Source organism: Panulirus ornatus, chromosome 68 (genome assembly GCF_036320965.1).
Source record: "Panulirus ornatus isolate Po-2019 chromosome 68, ASM3632096v1, whole genome shotgun sequence".
Classification (NCBI taxonomy): domain Eukaryota; kingdom Metazoa; phylum Arthropoda; class Malacostraca; order Decapoda; family Palinuridae; genus Panulirus; species Panulirus ornatus.
This window is the reverse complement of record NC_092291.1, coordinates 6,035,088-6,054,381: the sequence shown is the minus strand read 5'-3', so window position 1 is coordinate 6,054,381 and position 19,294 is coordinate 6,035,088. Positions and strand designations below refer to the sequence as shown.

Sequence of the window (19,294 nt, the reverse complement as noted above, 5' to 3'; positions counted from 1 at the left end):
TTAGCAACACAAAATCTTTTGTTAATCCAGAAATACTACACCTACATTGTTGAACAGTAAACAGCTGAAATTTCTAGTAACACAGTCTTCACTGTCAGCCAACAAAAACATGAGATGTGGAAGTTGCCATTATGTTAAAGGGTTAAACGACTGCTCTGCACTGTTTTTAGCAATACAGTATATGTAATTATGCCCTGGTGAGCGAGTTAAAATGAAAAGCGGATATTGCAGCAGTGATAGCTTTATACAAAGCATAGCATTATTTGAATATATTGCTGAGCAAACAGGTGGTTGCTAGCAAAATGTCCAAATGTTGGTGAAGTGGTTTAAGGAATTAGGCGAGTCCATTTAACCAGCTCCTCTTCCCAAGTCTTCAATTGAAGGCCTGAATTAAAATCTCCTAGGATCCATAAAGTGACTGCAAGACAAGTTAAGACCTGCTCATCCCTGACAGCACTTGAGATCAAACAGAAAAACCCAAACTTGCTAGAACATGTCTCATTGTGAAAAGTTCAAAAGTTACTTCATAAATTGCTCGAACATGTCTCATTATGGAATGTTCAAAAGTTACTTCAAAATTACTTGGAATTTTGTGATTTTCATGTCCAATGTAAATTACGAGTTACAACTGTCCTAAGGAAAACAAACTGGTTGAAATGTTGAGAATTATATCCTGATTACCTGTCAGAATAAAAATAATGTCATACCGTGGTTCAGGTTTGTAAGAAGGCTTGGGGAGAGGTGTGGTGAACAGTTCCCTGCGTAACTGTTTTAACTTTTTGGCATGTGTTAATCCAAGTACAGCACATTCCAATGTAGTAAAGTTGACAGAGGCACCTCCCTGAAAGGATTCAAAACCATACAGACGAACTTTAGTGTCTGTGTAAATCAAAGCCACATCCCTGTAACTGCCTGAGCAAAAGTCAGTCACTGCCCTAGTCATATAAATATTACTCAATTTTGGTATCATACATACATGTCCAATCATTATTCGTTTCCGAATTCAATAGGGTGGATAAGGTATAAAGTCTCTGCAATAATGGAGATAATGTGCCAAATAAAACTCAAAATGCTGTCCAAGCAATTAAAAAGAACAATATAAAACATATATTCGTTGTATTTATTATACTTAATCGCTGTTTCCCGTGTCAGAGAGGTAGTGCCAGGAAACAGATGAAGAATGGCCCATCCACTCTTATAAACATATTATACTTATTTATTATACTTTGTCGGTGTCTCCCGCGCCAGCAAGGTTGCGCAAAGAAAGAGACGAATGGCCCAACCCATCCACATACACATGTATATACATACACGTCCACACATGCACATATACCAACCTATACATTTCAATGTACACATATATATACATACACAGACATATACATATATACACATGTACATAATTCATACTTGCTGCCTTTATTCATTCCTGTCGCCACCCTGCCACACATGAAATGACAAGCCCCTCCCCCCGCATGTGCACAGGGTTGCTCTAGGAAAAGACAATAAAGGCCACATTCATTCACACTCAGTCTCTAGCTGTCCTGTATAATGCACCAAAACCACAGCTCCCTTTCCACATCCAGGCCCCACAAAATTTTCCATGGTTTACCTTAGACGCTTCTTTTTCACTTCATCTTTCCACCACCAATTTGGTCTCCCACTTCTCCTCGTTCCCTCCACCTCTGACACATATATCCTCTTGGTCAATCTTTCCTCACTCATTCTCTCCATGTGACCAAACTATTTCAAAACAGCCTCTTCTGCTCTCTCAACCACACTCTTTTTATTACCACACATCTCTCTTACCGGGGGTTGACGTGCTGTCAGTGGATTGAATCAGGGCATGTGAAGCGTCTGGAGTAAACCAGGGAAAGCTGTGTAGGTATGTATATTTGCGTGTGTGAACGTATGTATATACATGTGTATGGGGGTGGGTTGGGCCATTTCTTTCGTCTGTTTCCTTGTGCTACCTCGCAAACGTGGGAGACACCGGAAAAAAAAAAAAAAAAAAATCTCTCTTACCCTTTCATTACTTACTCAATCAAACCACCTCACACCATATACTGTCCTTAAACATCTCATTTCCAACACATTCACCCTCCTCCGCACAACTCTATCTATAGCTCACGCCTTGCAACCATATAACATTGCTGGAACCACTATTCCTTCAAACATACCCATTTTTGCTTTCCAAGATAATGTTCTTGCCTTCCACACATTTTTCAACGCTCCCAGAACTTTCGCCCCCTCCCCCACCCTGTAACTCACTTCCACTTCCATGGTTCCATCCGCTGCCAAATCCACTCCTAGATATCTAAAACACTTCACTTCCTCCATTCTCAATGATAAAAAGTGCCTTATAGTGAATTATACATAACAGTTACAGAGTGGATATGAACAAAGGAGGGCATCTATCTCTTCCAGGCTCTAACTTGCTGACAATAAAAATTCCAAACAGGTAAAAAAAATTATAAAGATAAAAGGGTAGGTCAACCATCAACATTATACCTCCGAGTTAGGTGAGAGCTTAGATCATAACCTCTTTTATGATTAAAATGCTATTCACATGTTTTAAGTGAGTCTTGACTGAAAATTATAGGGTCATCTGCTATCATATTTTATAATAAAAAAAAGATAAACCAAAAATAGTTTTAATAAGGAGGCTGATCCTGCCCCTGGTTCTTTCTGAAATCATCACATTTGCACTTATCTCATAGAGAGATCCTAAAGAAAAAAAAAAATCACTGGTCTAATCTTTAATCTTTAGATACAACCGAGATAAAGCTCTCATATGCAAGAAACCCTCACAGCAATAATTGCAATACTCGGTCTCATTTCAGCATTGTATATCTGGGACCCATTCTACACACATCATTTGCATCTCAAAACTAAATCCACAAAACTTAGTGGGAGTAGCCTTTCTTATAGTAGAAAGTATGTGAAGAATCTGTAAACAAGAATCTAACACAAAACTTACTGAAGAATCATCATCTAAGCCAACTACTGCCTCCACAGAATTCACATCACCTGCAAATATAATAAAATAAATAAATGCTGCATAATGAAAGAAAAAACAGAAATGGCTTTTGAGGCTAATATTTAAATGTTACTAAGAAGAATGCCCTGTCATCAAAACTTCTGACGGAAAGGTAAGCTAACTTTAAAAAGTAACATGCTGTAAATGTTAGAAAAGAGAAAAGAGAAGGGAAAGCAATATAAAGCTTTGTGGTACAAGGGAAGAAACATGCAACACAAAATCCTACCCAAGAATTATCACTGTTCCCCAGATGATAATAATCATGCAACATGAGGACAGTGAATACTGTGTGAGGCAATAGTGGAAGCATACAAGTAACCAACTCTTTGGTGTAGAAATTATAGTAAAATGTATAAACAGGAGAATGAAAAACAACAGCACAGTGTTGAGATTATGGCCTGTGTTTTGAGGTCAGCCTGTGACAGCTGATATAAGCAATTGCTTTTGACATACATATATCCTCAAACAATTAAATGATAAAGGCCAAAGATTAATATTCAAAATACTGTATGTCTGCCTGAAGGGATTCATCAGTTATGACATCCAATGAATGGGCATTCACTGCCATTCTTGTATGGAAGTCCTGTTGTATCATTTAGCAAAACAACTGCATCATACAAATCATTCATAAGGTTCCTAATAAACATATTTATTGTTCAGATATCAAATAACAGAAGCAATACAGCAATTATAAATCATGAAACAGCACAACATAAAACATACCTGGGAAACTATCTTGCAGGAAGAGTGTGCCAATATCTGCAGGTATGGAATCAAAGCCACATGAGCCTATAACATGAACTCCATTTTCTTGAGCCTGCTTTGAGTAACTCAACTGCATCTGTTCTAGGTACTGAGGCTCACCACTTATGTCCACATGGTCAGCTCCACCCTTAATACAGGCAGATACAACTCTATCACCATAAAAACGATACTGTAAAAAAAATTATATAGCTAAAGTCAGGGAATGCTTCAGGTGAGATTAATATGATTTAAAGCACTTTATTAAAGCGAATGTCATACAAAATGAACCGTTTGGGTCAACCACCTATTAATCTCTGGATATCAATTTTCTTATAACCATCATTCATGCATGACCATGAGTTCCAGCAAATGATAAAATTCTATTGAATTAACTAATCCTCTACCATGCTTTTTCCATCGATGGCAATGTAGATTAACGATACAAATTATCCTGATATTTCTGAGCACATGAAAAATTAAGTCGTGAAACAACTGCTGAAAAGCTTAATGACAATTTCATTCACTGAAAGAGCACTGGTAAGATATTAATTAACTGACAGGTGAAAAAAAAATTTGAGTGGGAAAATGAAATAAGCTGTTCACTGTGAAAATGGGAGGACTATGAAATATAATTTGTGTACACAAATGGTATATACATGAAAACAAAATACCCAAAAGGTATAGTAATGAGATAGCGTCCAGATCCAATTTGTTTAAAAAAAATTCTGGTTAACTGAGAATTTAATTTTCACCATATAATAAAACACACATGGGATTATTTCACTGTGACAAAATACTGTGCCAAATATTGGGGAAAATATGATCTAACACATCGTAGGTAGCAGCTGGTAAGCAGCAAAAGACCAGAGAGGTATATTACCAGTACTACCAGCTTGGTTATCAGGAGGGCTAGTGATGGCTGCACAGTGAGCCAGCATTTCAGTTATTGTCAAGTTGCACTCCTCTGACCCAAGTAGCTGTATTTTTTTCTGCCTCACTCACACATGTACTACTGGCACTCTGTCCACAAACATACAATCTCTCCTTGTCATACATAACACTTGACAATACTTAACTCACACAGTTCATTCTACGTAACTAGATTTTCCTCCAGTGAGCACTAAGCGCTAGCCCTGCCTTTTGGCAAAATGGCACAAGCAGAAGATAGAAGTAGTAGGTAGGAACATTTAGGCAGGAGCATTAAGTAGAAACATTAGGTAGAAACAGTAAGTAGGAACATCAGGTGGGAGCATTAAGTAGAAGTCAGTGGGAACATTAGGCAGGAGCCTCTGCAAACATTGCTATGGGGTTGCCCTGCCTGTTAACAATGAGGTACTAAAGGCTAAGAAGAAGCACTGGAGTTCATAAGTTTTGGAGACTCAGCTGCCATGGCCACCCCCTTGAAGGAGTTCGTTGGAACAGGCATCAGAGATAGAGAAAGATAAGTAGACAGGTAAATGATTTAACATAAAACACTGAATAATATACAGCATTCATTTGATGCTTGTTTAAGTAATTAATAATTGTAATAACACTATTAAAGTACTAATGCTAAGAGAATGATAAATAAAAATGGCTAAACAGTGAAACACTATATGTTAAAAAACTCTGCTTGTTGATTCAAAAGCCTACAATGCCATTACCACCTGGTGCTTCTTCAGAGTCTACTTACACAGTTTGAATAACTCTTTAGTACTACCTATCATAAAAAATCTTCAAAACTTCTGTACTTACTAGTAAAAGATGATTACAAGAAAAACTTGATAAACCACACTAACTTTAGTGTGAAAAGGGAATCCTTTAAATTTTGCTCGTCAAAATGTTTGCTGATTCAGTGGTACAAGTTGTACCTCTCTAACCCAGAGCTCTGTGGTCAGGTAACTCTCATGGTCAGGCATGTTTTGAATCTGCCACCATCAGTCTGTGGATCTGCCACCAGGGTGGCAATGTTAGCAGCACTAAGGTGCCAAACTTCTTTACACTGCAGCCAAGCTGATTAACAGTCCTGTGAATTTCTTATATTCATTTTGCTGAAAATGAAAGCAAGATAAGTTTAAAGTTTCGGAAAACTTTGAAAGGTGCCATGAGTACAGAATCCGACAGTGTACTTAGAAGTGGTTTAAGCTCCCATGTAATGAAGGTGTAAGCATTTCTGGGAAGATGCTTATCAAGCAGGCCAAAGTTTTTCATAGAGAACTAAAGCTAGACTATGACTGTGAATGTTTGCAAGGATGTTACACTAGTTTCAGTGGAGACATGGAATTTCAGTACATAGTGTGTGTGGTGAAAAGTGTAGCACTGACACAGAAGCTTGTAGTGTAAGGTCATATCAAGAGAATCGATAAAGACTCCAATTATCTATTAAACAACCAACATGTACAGGGCAAGAGAGAGTGTATGAGCCAACTGCCTGGCTGGGACTGACGCTGCAGCATCGGCTGGCTGCCTTGATGATAATAATAAAACAACAATAGTAACGAGTCAACCAAAGCCAACTACCATCCTATGGTCATTCGTTACAAAGCTGCAACAAAGCTTGTGGATGAAATTGCACAGTTAGTGGCAGCAGAAAACTTAAATCTCAGAATAAGAGTATAATGCTGATGAATCTGCCCTCTATTGGCATCGAATGCCACGATAAACCCTTGCCCAAGATATTTCGGAGTCTCCATCTGGGGGTACTTTTGATGTAACAATATAAACTTTGGAAGCATTAATGGTTGTATTATTCCCTGTTTTAAGCTTTGTTCTACCTTTGATAACAGCAATATGTATGTGGAATGAGCTTGCAAGACTAGGGATCAGGCATATATTTACATACAGGGTTCCCTTATGGGTCAATTTCTGCTTTCTGGCATCTTCTGTGGTCTGGCAATGGCCAGGTCTCAAGGTTGTTGGATTAAAGAGGCTTAACCTGTATTTGCAAAACAGGAAAATCTAATGGTTATTCAGTGCTCTTTAGTATGATAAAAATATTTAAACCCTTAAAATAACCGACATAAAATATTTTAGCCTCATTTCAACAGTCCATCTATCTATTTACAATAACCTTATTGCCTGAAATGTCTCCAATATAGTACTTTTATTTCTTCCACTGTTATTTGTAATTCATACTTGACTAAGACCTTCTCTCAATATATGTTCAATGGTAATATTGCAACTGCAGGTGTCACATACTCAGGCCAGTCTACTCTACATTTAATGACCATGGGTCAAGATTTTATGAACATTCCTCAGCTGACAAAATGTTCAAAGTGGTAATACTTGTCGACAGAGGAAGGCCACACTTTATCTTTCTTTATCATCCATAGTTTGTCGATCTTTTGGGCTTTTGTGTCCCATCAAGCTTGTCATTTACATATAATATAATCATTTACTCTTCACATAAAATCACTGTGATGGTTAACTTTCATTTAAAGATTCTAAATGTAGTTGCTTTAGCCTCAGCTATTTCATTATCACTAGTAACAAGTACAGGACACTAAAAGAATTCTACTTTCTTATAATTTGAGTGGGGTCTTACAATTCAATCTTGAATATTTTGAACTACATGATGAACTCGAATATACAGTGTTACACCAAAGGCTTTAGAATATGCTGTATATATCTTCTTTTGGTGACAGATCAATCAATTTAACTTTAGCATGAATATTATAAGGTTCTCCTGTAAATATGGGAGACTTTTTTTGGTAGTTTTGTTATATAATATTCCTCAATAACTACAGCAAAAACCTACAACTTCATTACATTTTAAGCTATCAGTACACAGCTTCATTCTGTTTACAGGGCATGATGAGGAAATCAAGAGAGAATTCAGAGACAATATGCTAGGTCTCCACATACAGAAATAAAGATCATAAGGGTGCTGTCAGTGGATTGAATCAAGGCATGTGTATGGGGGTGGGTTGGGCCATTTCTTTCGTCTGTTTCCTTGCGCTACCTCGCAAATGCGGGAGACAGCGACAAAAAAAAAAAAAAAAAATATATATATATATGTGTGTGTGTGTGTGGCGAGGTGGCGATGGAAATGAATACAGGCAGACAGTGTGAATTGTGTGCATGGGTATATATGTATGTGTCTGTGTGTGTATATATATGTGTACATTGAGATGTATAGGTATGTATATTTGCATGCGTGGACGTGTATGTATATACATGTGTATGGGGGTGGGTTGGGCCATTTCTTTCGTCTGTTTCCTTGCGCTACCTCACAAACGCGGGAGACAGCGACAAAGCAAAATAAATAAAATAATAAATATAAGGATGGTGTACATGAGTATGGATAAGTGGGACATCAAGGACGCACTGGTAAAAAGAAAGAGGAAGCACATGTATGAAAGCAATGTTAACATATAGATGTACCCAAAGGTCGGCATCCAGTCCTCAAAAAGGACCGACGGTCCCGGTCGTTGACTCAAAATGGATCAACATTCCCAGTTCTTCCTGAAGAAAGGAACCAGGCCTGACTCAGTCCTTGGTCCTTTCCTTTGTTATAAGTGAGGAATACTAATTTGAAAGGAAACACAAGCAACCAATTGAAAACACTAGTACAAGTAATACAAAAAGTAATTAGTAGTATTTAATAAAAGTAACTACAATCGTAGACTCAGATTGGGGTGTCTAAATGTGTGTGGATGTAACCAAGATGTGAAAAAAGGAGAGATAGGTAGTATGTTTGAGGAAAGGAACCTGGATATTTGGCTCTGACTGAAACAAAGCTCAAGGGTAAAGGGGAAGAGTGGTTTGGGAATGTCTTGGGAGTAAAGTCAGGGGTTAGTGAGAGGACAAGAGCAAGGGAAGGAGTAGCAGTACTCATGAAACAGGAGTTGTGGGAGTATGTGATAGAATGTAAGAAAGTAAATTCTCGATTGATATGGGTAAAACTGAAAGTTGATGGAGAGAGATGGGTGATTAGTGGTGCATATGCACCTGGGCATGAGAAGAAAGATCATGAGAGGCAAGTGTTTTGGGAGCAGCTGAATGAGTGTGTTAGTGGTTTTGATGCACAAGACCGGGTTATAGTGATGGGTGATTTGAATGCAAAGGTGAGTAATGTGGCAGTTGAGGGAATAATTGGTATACATGGGGTGTTCAGTGTTGTAAATGGAAATGGTGAAGAGCTTGTAGATTTATGTGCTGAAAAAGGACTGGTGATTGGGAATACCTGGTTTAAAAAGCGAGATATACATAAGTATACGTATGTAAGTAGGAGAGATGGCCAGAGAGCGTTATTGGATTACGTGTTGATTGACAGGCGCGCGAAAGAGAGACTTTTGGATGTTAATGTGCTGAGAGGTGCAACTGGAGGGATGTCTGATCATTATCTTGTGGAGGCTAAGGTGAAGATTTGTATGGGTTTTCAGAAAAGTAGAGTGAATGTTGGGGTGAAGAGGGTGGTGAGAGTAAGTGAGCTTGGGAAGGAGACTTGTGTGAGGAAGTACCAGGAGAGACTGAGTACAGAATGGAAAAAGGTGAGAACAATGGAAGTGAGGGGAGTGGGGGAGGAATGGGATGTATTTAGGGAATCAGTGATGGAGTGCGCAAAAGATGCTTGTGGCATGAGAAGCGTGGGAGGTGGGTTGATTAGAAAGGGTAGTGAGTGGTGGGATGAAGAAGTAAGATTATTAGTGAAAGAGAAGAGAGAGGCATTTGGACAATTTTTGCAGGGAAAAAGTGCAATTGAGTGGGAGATGTATAAAAGAAAGAGACAGGAGGTCAAGAGAAATGTGCAAGAGGTGAAAAAGAGGGCAAATGAGAGTTGGGGTGAGAGAGTATCATTAAATTTTAGGGAGAATAAAAAGATGTTCTGGAAGGAGGTAAATAAAGTGCGTAAGACAAGGGAGCAAATGGGAACTTCAGTGAAGGGCGCTAATGGGGAGGTGATAACAAGTAGTGGTGCTGTGAGAAGGAGATGGAGTGAGTATTTTGAAGGTTTGTTGAATGTGTTTGATGATAGAGTGGCAGATATAGGGTGTTTTGGTCGAGGTGGTGTGCAAATTGAGAGGGTTAGGGCAAGGGAGCAGGTTTGGATGGTATTGCAGTGGAATCTATTAAAAAAGGGGGTGACTGTATTGTTATTTAATGTATGTATGACTCATGGTGAGATGCCTGAGGATTGGCGGAATGCATGCATAGTGCCATTGTACAAAGGCAAAGGGATAAGAGTAATTGCTCAAATTACAGAGGTATAAGTTTGTTGAGTATTCCTGGTAAATTATATGGGAGGGTATTGATTGAGAGGGTGAAGGCATGTACAGAGCATCAGATTGGGGAAGAGCAGTGTGGTTTCAGAAGTGGTAGAGGATGTGTGGATCAGGTGTTTGCTTTGAAGAATGTATGTGAGAAATACTTAGAATGAGATCCAGTTCACTATCTAACCAGAAAACTGTGAGGGTCATGAACGTGGCTCCCACAACATTTCCCAAGCAAATGGATTTGTATGTAGCATTTATGGATCTGGAGAAGGCATATGATAGAGTTGATAGAGATGCTTTGTGGAAGGTATTAAGAATATATGGTGTGGGAGGCAAGTTGTTAGAAGCAGTGAAAAGTTTTTATCGAGGATGTAAGGCATGTGTACGTGTAGGAAGAGAGGAAAGTGATTGGTTCTAAGTGAATGTAGGTTTGCGGCAGGGGTGTGTGATGTCTCCATGGTTGTTTAATTTGTTTATGGATGGGGTTTTTAGGGAGGTGAATGCAAGAGTTTTGGAAAGAGGGGCAAGTATGAAGTCTGTTGTGGATGAGAGAGCTTGGGAAGTGAGTCAGTTGTTGTTCGCTGATGATACAGCGCTGGTGGCTGATTCATGTGAGAAACTGCAGAAGCTGGTGACTGAGTTTGGTAAAGTGTGTGAAAGAAGAAAGTTAAGAGTAAATGTGAATAAGAGCAAGGTTATTAGGTACAGTAGGGTTGAGGGTCAAGTCGATTGGGAGGTAAGTTTGAATGGAGAAAAACTGGAGGAAGTAAAGTGTTTTAGATATCTGGGAGTGGATCTGGCAGCGGATGGAACCATGGAAGCGGAAGTAAATCATACGGTGGGGGAGGGGGCGAAAATCCTGGGAGCCTTGAAGAAATGGAAAGCAAAAATGGGTATGTTTGAAGGAATAGTGGTTCCAACAATGTTGTATGGTTGCGAGGCGTGGGCTATGGATAGAGTTGTGCGCAGGAGGGTGGATGTGCTGGAAATGAGATGTTTGAGGACAATGTGTGGTGTGAGGTGGTTTGATTGAGTAAGTAATGTAAGGGTAAGAGAGATGTGTGGAAATAAAAAGAGCATGGTTGAGAGAGCAGAAGAGGGTGTTTTGAAATGGTTTGGGCACATGGAGAGAATGAGTGAGGAAAGATTGACCAAGAGGATATATGTGTTGGAGGTGGAGGGAACGAGGAGAAGTGGGAGACCAAATTGGAGGTGGAAAGATGGAGTGAAAAAGATTTTGAGTGATCGGGGCCTAAACATGCAGGAGGGTGAAAGGCGGGCAAGGAATAGAGTGAATTGGATCGATGTGGTATACCGGGGTTGACGTGCTGTCAGTGGACTGAATCAGGGCATGTGAAGCATCTGGGGTATACCATGGAAAGTTGTGTGGGGCCTGGATGTGGAAAGGGAGCTGTGGTTTCGGGCATTATTGCATGACAGCTAGAGACTGAGTGTGAACGAATGGGGCCTTTGTTATCTTTTCCTAGCGCTACCTCGCACACATGAGGGGGGAGGGGGATGGTATTCCATGTGTGGCGAGGTGGCGATGGGAATGAATAAAGGCAGACAGTGTGAATTGTGTGCATGGGTATATATGTATGTGTCTGTGTGTGTATATATATGTGTACATTGAGATAAATAGGTATGTATATTTGCGTGTGTGGACGTGTATGTATATACATGTGTATGGGGGTGGGTTGGGCCATTTCTTTCGTCTGTTTCCTTGCGCTACCTCGCAAACGCGGGTGACAGCGACAAAGCAAAATAAAATATATATAAATAACTACAATAATACTTCATTTTCCCTTCAAAAAAAAACCATCATTTCATAATGGCGGTCATTGAACCGTGAACTTTTTGGCATGAGGATGCCTTTTCCCAAGAGAAGAGCCACTCTACATCAGCACTGGAAGGGATAGGTGTATTAAACTTTATAAACAAGTCCTTCAATGTCGGGCTTGGGAATGAGTATTTGTTAATGATGAAAGGTTTCACAGGCCTCTTGCTGAGAGATGTTTCCACCAACTTGGTTCCAGTTTCTTTGCTTTTCGCCCCACCTTCGTAGAAAGCCCCAAAGAAGTCCTCCTTTCGGTCATTCTCACCCTCCCTGCAGCTGGGTTCCTTGCCCGAGTCCATAAGAATCTTCTCCACCATAATTACCATCTGCTTCTTCACCTTGGCTGTGGTGTCGATGTCATACATGACACTGTCTCACCCAGTCCAATTTGAACTGAAGGTGTGGTGCAGCTGCCAGGAGGAAGTCTATGTCCTCAAAAAGGGGACCAAACCTGCTTTTGATGCCATTCCAGACAGCAACTGCCAGTGGCTGACATCTTGACATTGGTGCTTTCCTTCAACTACCTCAACAGTTTGAGAGAGATGGACAAGATGGGCAGAAGTGCTCCCATTTAGGCTTTGTCTTCCCTTTGCATGATGTCTAATGCCTTACAGACCGGTTACATCACCTCAAGATACTCTTTGAAGAAGCAAATATCAACTGAAATAAAAACTGAGAGTATCTTAGTCCTGTACTTTAATTTTTCAGTTTTTATATCGTATCTTTAACTTTCAAGTTTTAACATTTATACCATTTCAAAAGGGAAAGTAAAATAAAAAAAAAAGAAAAGTTAAAAATTACTTACTAGATGAGAATGAAGGTACCCCAAGAATGTTGCAAGCTTGGTGTAGTCCATGAAGCTTCTCCCTGTCTCAGAAGATCTTGACTTGATGTTATATCATGTCATAGATGAATTTCCATCTCATAACAGTGGGGACAGCCAGCAGCATCACTATCTTGGCCTTGATGGGGTCTGAGGTTTGTGAGCTTCTTGCCTGCTTGTTTCACAGATTCATAGCTTTACCAAAAGCAGTTTGGTACATCTTCCTGTGGGATGGTGAGTCCTTCAAGACCTTGTCAGTGTTGGAGGTGACCACTAGCTTTATGGTATGGGCGGCACACCTTGTGTGCTTCAGCAAGATGTGTTAAGAATCTTCCATGGAACTGGCTGAAAGTAGATGTTAAATCTATTCAATCAGTACGTATGAGTGAAGACAAAATACTTTAAAGGACTTGTAAAAAGTAAATGAAATCAAGAAATAATCAATAATCCCTATTACCTTCCAATACCAATGCCAGATCCTCAACCTGAACTATGTGTCCGCATCATCGGTCCACCCCACACCTTCTTCCTTTCTGGACCTCCTCGTCCATTTTGCTAAAGACTACGCAATGAAACACAATTAACATAAATTTTTATTCAATGTTACAGAAAAATGAAAAATGTAAATAATTAGAAAAGTAATGGAATGCGAATGATGAAATTTAAGAAAAAATCTACTTACATGTCACTGTCAGTAGTACTCCTGCAGATCTTTGACTCGAATGCAAGGTAGAAGTGGACTTTATATATCTCCTTTGCAAGGATGTTGAAGGTGTGTCATCCACTGAGTCATCTACACACTAAGACTAACTTCTGTCTGAGGAGGGTTTCCTGGTCAATCCAGTGAACAGTCATCCACATGAATGACTTGAAATGGAATGGATTATGGAATACTTTGAAATGATTCAATTGAAATGTATTCTCCCTATAAAATTTTCATTTATATTTCAAGACCTCTGTAATGAATTAATCAAAATAACTCACTGTTTATTAGTGTTCTTTTTACCTGGAGTAAAAGTATAATTCAATTAAAATTCAAGCATACTGTGAGCATATGTCCAAACAGCTGCCATAGTAGAGACCTACTGTACAGATTTGAGGACATTCCGCAGTTGCTGCCTCTTCTCTTCAAACCTTAAAAAGTTTATTAAAAGATAAAATAAATAATACTGATGTTTTCTGATGTATATCCATTTGTCACTCAAAACATATATTTAACTTCAATAACTAGAACATGCATTCACAAACGCTTATATCAATATGGTTGATGTGACCCTGAATCCCAATGCTTACGAGGGTTAAATAGCCAAAACAAACATACCTGTCTTCGATATGCCTGGTAAGCGTCTGCCTAGACATTATGTGTTGACTAGGAACACAGGTGTTGATAAGGTCCTTCCATGAATCAGCGCAGATGACGTTAAGTGGCAACATGTTGTCCACATAGAAAGTGATTAATTAAAAAGAAATATAAATTCCTTATGTTTCACCATAACAGACTGACATACAGACTTTTAGACACAGTTGAAAATGTTAAATCAAATTTACTGACCTGCTCTTCAAAGAGACCCCTGGTGACCCTACAGTCCAGTAATGGTCTCCTGTAAAGTTGGCTGAACCATGGTCCTCTGCCTCTTGTCACCGAGGCAATTCAGACAGTCACTTAGCTGCTTCTTTCTTTTCTGGATCACAACCCCATCCTTGATGCACCAGCCAAACTGATTTTGGACGTGAGAGTGGTATCTAGAGACGTCATCTGAGGTTGTTTTGGCTCTTGTTCTTGTCAAGAGTAAGTTCTTGTTTGGCAGACACAGCAAGCACTTGCATTCCAGGTTCTGTTCACCCCTGGGGCCCATGTATTCAAAATATTTGTCCAGGTACAGCCAAGGGTTACTGGGTTTAGTTTTACTGCTGGGAGCTCCAATTGCTTGCCTTGAGGTGGAAAGACTGAAAACACTAGATTTTCCTTTGCCTTCAGGCGGTGAAACATGCTCTATTTCAGTTTAAGTCTCTTTCTGAGTCTTCTTGCTGAAACAAGATATCATCTTTCTCCAAGTAATCTTTTGTCACACCAAAATCATTCAAAAAGACACTGTATGAAAGGTTACTGTACTGAGTTGAGTTTGTTTAAGTAAGTAAGTTTACTATAGTGGAAACCTGAAAAAAGATAAAATAATAAGAATAAAAATGACCGAGAAAAGTTGGGCCATCGGGAATTGATCAAAAATAGAATGTTGGTCCTCATTCCAGTCCTAACTGGGAAAAGGACTGACTTTCTCAGCGACGGCCATCATAATGGACTGAGTTCCAGGAATTTGGTCCTTTTGAAATTCGGTCCAACTCACCTTTGAGTGTACCATGAGTTGTATAGAGATGCCTGGAAGAAACAGTGTGAGCCATACTGCTGAATAGTAGAAGTGTACAGATAAAAAATTACAACAACAATTTTATACATACTGGTCCAACACAGTTTAGGACAACTTTAGCCTGCTTTGCCATATTAAGAAGGCTTTCTTCATCATTAACATCTGCAACAATCACTCCAACATTCCTTAGTTCAAGCCCTGTATTCATTTTTGCCATTTCCACTGTCTTGTTCAGCTTAACTTTGTTGCGACCAGCAAAGGCATACTTGAGTTTGCTGTTTTTCTCAGCAATTCTGGCAATCTGCAAAACATGGTGTTATAGAAATAAGTCTCTTCTTTCATATTTGTATATAAAGAAATAAATAATGGTTTTTTAGAGTTAGCAATTCGGCTGAAAATAACAACTGAGACATTAAAGAACTGGGAGGTCAAGAATGTATCTAGTTACCTAATCATAAAAAGCACTTAAGATCAAGGTGGGCTGGATCTTTCTACACTTCGGATATGCACATGAGAGAGGTACATCTACATAGTCAGGGTAGCATATATAAAAGACTGTTTATAGAGTAAATACTATGGTTTATACATTATGTACTTAGCTGAGCATTATGTGATAACAGTTATGATATTGCAGTAGCTGACATACCACATAACCTAACAGAAAACCAAGCAATTTGCTTGCTTATGCACCTATTTGCCGTATTCTGCATTAGCAAGAAGAAAAGGCCTCATTCAGTCACACCATTCTCTTGCTGTCATGTGAATTAAGCCTAAGCCACAGCCTTAACCCACAAACATGCACATCAGACCTTTCCCTGGTTTTTCTCAGCTGCTTTGTGTGCCATGTTTCAGTCCACTGACAGCATATTGCCACATGATACCATATCACTCCAATTCACGCTATCCAATGTGTGCCTTTCACCTTCTACCATAAACAAGCCCTAAGAACACACAATCTTTATCACTTTATCCTTCAATCTCTAATTTGGTCTTCCCCTTCTCCTAACACCCTCAACTTCTGACATATCCTCTTTGTCAACGTCTCCTCACTCATTCTATCTGCATGTTTAAACCATATCAGAACACAGTTATAGTCTTATTACCAAACCTCTCTCTTACCCTGTCATTACTTAATCAACCCTCCTCAAACCACAAGAATTACTTTCTAACATATTCACCCTCTTTCTTGTATCCATACATCGTAGGAACTATCATGCCTTCAAACATACCCTTTTTTGTCCTCCCTGACAATGACTGCTCCGTCCTCACATTCCTCAATGATCCTAGAACCTTCAACTTCTCACCCACCCTATGACTCAATGCTACTTCCACAGTTCTATTTGCTGCCATGTCTACTCCCAGGTATCTAAAACACTTCACTACCTAAAAGATTTCTCCAATCAAACTGACATAACACTCCTAAAAGTTTTCTCCAATCAAACTGACATCACAATTAACAAACTGACATCACAATTAACATGTCTCTTTGCAATGCTAAACCTAATGACCTTCCCTATATCTATATTACCACTCAACTTTCTCATTTCACACACTCACCCAAATGGAGACACCAACTTTTGCAGTTTCTCACTTGAATCTGCCACTAGTGCCAAGTCATAAGCAAACAACAAATGACACATGTCCCCTCACCCATAAGGACTGCATACCTGCTCCTCTCTCCAAGACCCTTCCATTTACCACCCCCACCACTCGATCCATAAACAAATAAAACAGCAATGATGACATCACACACTCTCCTCTCTACCTACCCAAACATACACCTTTGTTGATAAAACTACTAATTGCTTCTAATAGCTTTCCTCCCTCACCATATATTTGTAACAACTTCCTCACAGTAACTCTATTAACCCTAACATGTGCTTCCTTCTGATCCATACATGCCAAGTATAAATCCTTCTGTTTCTTTAAGTATCTCTTACATACATTCTTTAAAGCAAAAACATGATGCTCACATCCTCTACCAATTCTGAAACTACATTACTCCTGCCATCTGGTGCTACCACCCTCAGAATCACCACTCTTCATACAACTTCCCAGGAAAAAAAGGGAGCCTTGGAGTATAAAGTATTTCTCATAAATGTTCCAGTAATGACATCCCAAAGTTTTATGTTAGTTCTATTCTAACTATGCAGAATGTAATATTTCAAGCATTAAGAATTCTATAAAACATGAGAAGTAAAAATCTTACCTCTTCAGCAACAAACTGCCCTATATATCCTGTGGCCCCAAAAACCACCAGATCATATGGTTCTGCTGCCATTCTTAATTCAGTTCCTATTCTAGCTATGCAGAATGTAACATTTCAAACATTAAGAATTCTATAAAAGAAGAAAAGTAAAAATCTTACCTCTTCAGCAACAAACTGCCCTGTATATCCTGTGGCCCCAAAAACCACCAGATCATATGGTTCTGCTGCCATTCTTAATTTGGTTCACGTTCTGAAACAATGGTTTTGAATAAATTCAAAATATATTTCCAGTTTTTGGTAAAAAGCACAACTGAATGTAAACAATGCAGTCTTTATAATTCAACCCAAGATTTTCCTTGTACTTCAGAGGCCTCCATCTTTGATAAGGCAGTATAATATTTAAGTGGAAAAGAATAATATATATTATAAAGTATTCATATATGGGGACAAATAGAAGCATCAGTGAAGGGAATAGATAAAGAAGTGGTAACAGGCAAAGAGATGATGGAGTGAGCATTTTGATGGACTGGTGAATGTGCTAGATGATAGAGAAGCAGATGTGGGGTGTTTGGACTATGGACGGTTTGGTGAAATACAAAAATGTGGTTAATGCCTTGCATAAGATGAAATGCAACAAAGTAGCAGGAGCAGATGAGACTATTGATGAATTTCTCAAGAAACTAGCTAAAGTGTTGTTGACTGGTTAGTACGGGTTCTCAATGTATGTATGGTTCAAAGTGGGCTGAGGACTGGCAGAAAGCCTTTATGATACCATCTGTGTAAAACCAAAAGGGACAAAAGTGAATGTTTGAAACAGAGAAACATCAATTTTCAGACAAAACCTGGCAAGCTGTTTAAAAGTGATGTTTAAGAGGGTGGTGGCATGCACAAAGTATGACTTGGGAGGAACACTTTAGCTATAGGAATGACAGGATGTGTGAATCAGCTGTATGCTCTGAAGAATGTGTGAGGAATACTTTAGAAAGAGAGGGATTTGTTTGTATGTGGCAATTATGGGTCTGGAGAACATGTCTGACAAGGTTAGTAGAGATGCTCTACGAACAGTGTTTAGGGAATATAAAGTATGGGAAGAAAGTTACAAGCAGCAGTGAGGAGTTTCTACCAAGAGAATTATGCATGTGAGCAGGGAGAGGTGGGTGAGTGACTGCAAGAAAAGGTTGGTTTGTGATGTCACCATGGCTGTTTAATGTGTTTACGGATGGGATGGTGAATGAGATTAATGTGAGGGTCTTGAAAAGAGGGGAAGATTTGTAGTATATTTTTGGGGGGGCTTAGAAGGGGACCCAGTTGGTGACTGCTAATGACATTACTCAGAAAATAGACTGAAATGATAAAATACAGAAGACAGTATCTGAATTTGAAAGAGTGAGTATAAGGAAAAAGCTGTGAGGTAATGTAAATAAAAGTAAAGTTATAAAGCTTAGCATGGGAGAGAAACAAGTCAGTTGGCTTGTGAGCTTCAATGGAGGAATCCTGGATAATTTTTAAGATCTCAGCAAACTGGGAGTGGACATGGCAGCAAATGGAAACATGAAAGCTAAAATTAGCCGTAGGGTGGGTGAGGGGACTTAGGTCTTGGGTGTACTGACTATTATTTGGGTATGTTTGATGGTATAGTAGCACCATCAGTGAAGTATGGATGTGAGGTGTGGGCCCTAGATCAAAAAGTGCAGAAGAGGGTGGTTTTGTTCAAAATTAAATGCTTGAAGACAACATGTGGTGTGAGAAGGGTTGATAGAGCCAAAAATAATAAAGTAAAAAAGAGGTGAGGTATTCAGAAAAAGAGTGGGGAAATGCTAGCATGCTGCTTTTGTGTGTGTGTGTGTGTGTGTGTGTGTGTGTGTGTGTGTGTGTGTGTGTGTGTGTGTGTGTGTGTGTACTTCTTGCTTATCAATAATATGTACAACACACCTGCTGCACACCATGAGGACCTTGAGTCTCCAAACTTTGATGGTATGTGGCTCAAGGTCTGTCTCCTAACTACCACACTCTTCCTCTGTTTTGCTGATTGCTCTCCTAATTCTATAACTTATACATCTCTTTGACTATATTAACTCCTG

The 19,294-nt window shown here is 39.2% G+C and overlaps 2 protein-coding genes across 11 annotated transcripts in view; one reads left to right on the top strand and one right to left on the bottom strand.

Moving 5' to 3' along the window:
- LOC139747319 (saccharopine dehydrogenase-like oxidoreductase) overlaps positions 1 to 19,294 on the bottom strand; it is a 139,987-nt gene that overhangs the window by 21,031 nt on the left and 99,662 nt on the right. For 3 of the 6 annotated variants that reach the window (XM_071659487.1, XM_071659488.1, XM_071659486.1), the window contains 5 exons: positions 17,373 to 17,463; positions 15,096 to 15,305; positions 3,764 to 3,974; positions 2,981 to 3,030; positions 708 to 841 (listed from right to left, as the gene is read on the bottom strand). In XM_071659487.1, coding sequence (XP_071515588.1) covers positions 708 to 841; positions 2,981 to 3,030; positions 3,764 to 3,974; positions 15,096 to 15,305; positions 17,373 to 17,444 — 677 coding nt within the window. In that variant the 5' untranslated portion in view covers positions 17,445 to 17,463. Of the gene's footprint in view, positions 1 to 707; positions 842 to 2,980; positions 3,031 to 3,763; positions 3,975 to 12,620; positions 12,984 to 13,320; positions 13,773 to 13,959; positions 15,073 to 15,095; positions 15,306 to 17,213; positions 17,304 to 17,372; positions 17,464 to 19,294 lie in introns of those variants that run through there. The other 3 variants (XM_071659491.1, XM_071659490.1, XM_071659489.1) reach the window with 3 other exon arrangements.
- Positions 1 to 19,294, top strand: part of LOC139747317 (uncharacterized) — a 99,671-nt gene that overhangs the window by 46,773 nt on the left and 33,604 nt on the right. The gene's annotated exons all lie outside the window — the stretch shown is intronic.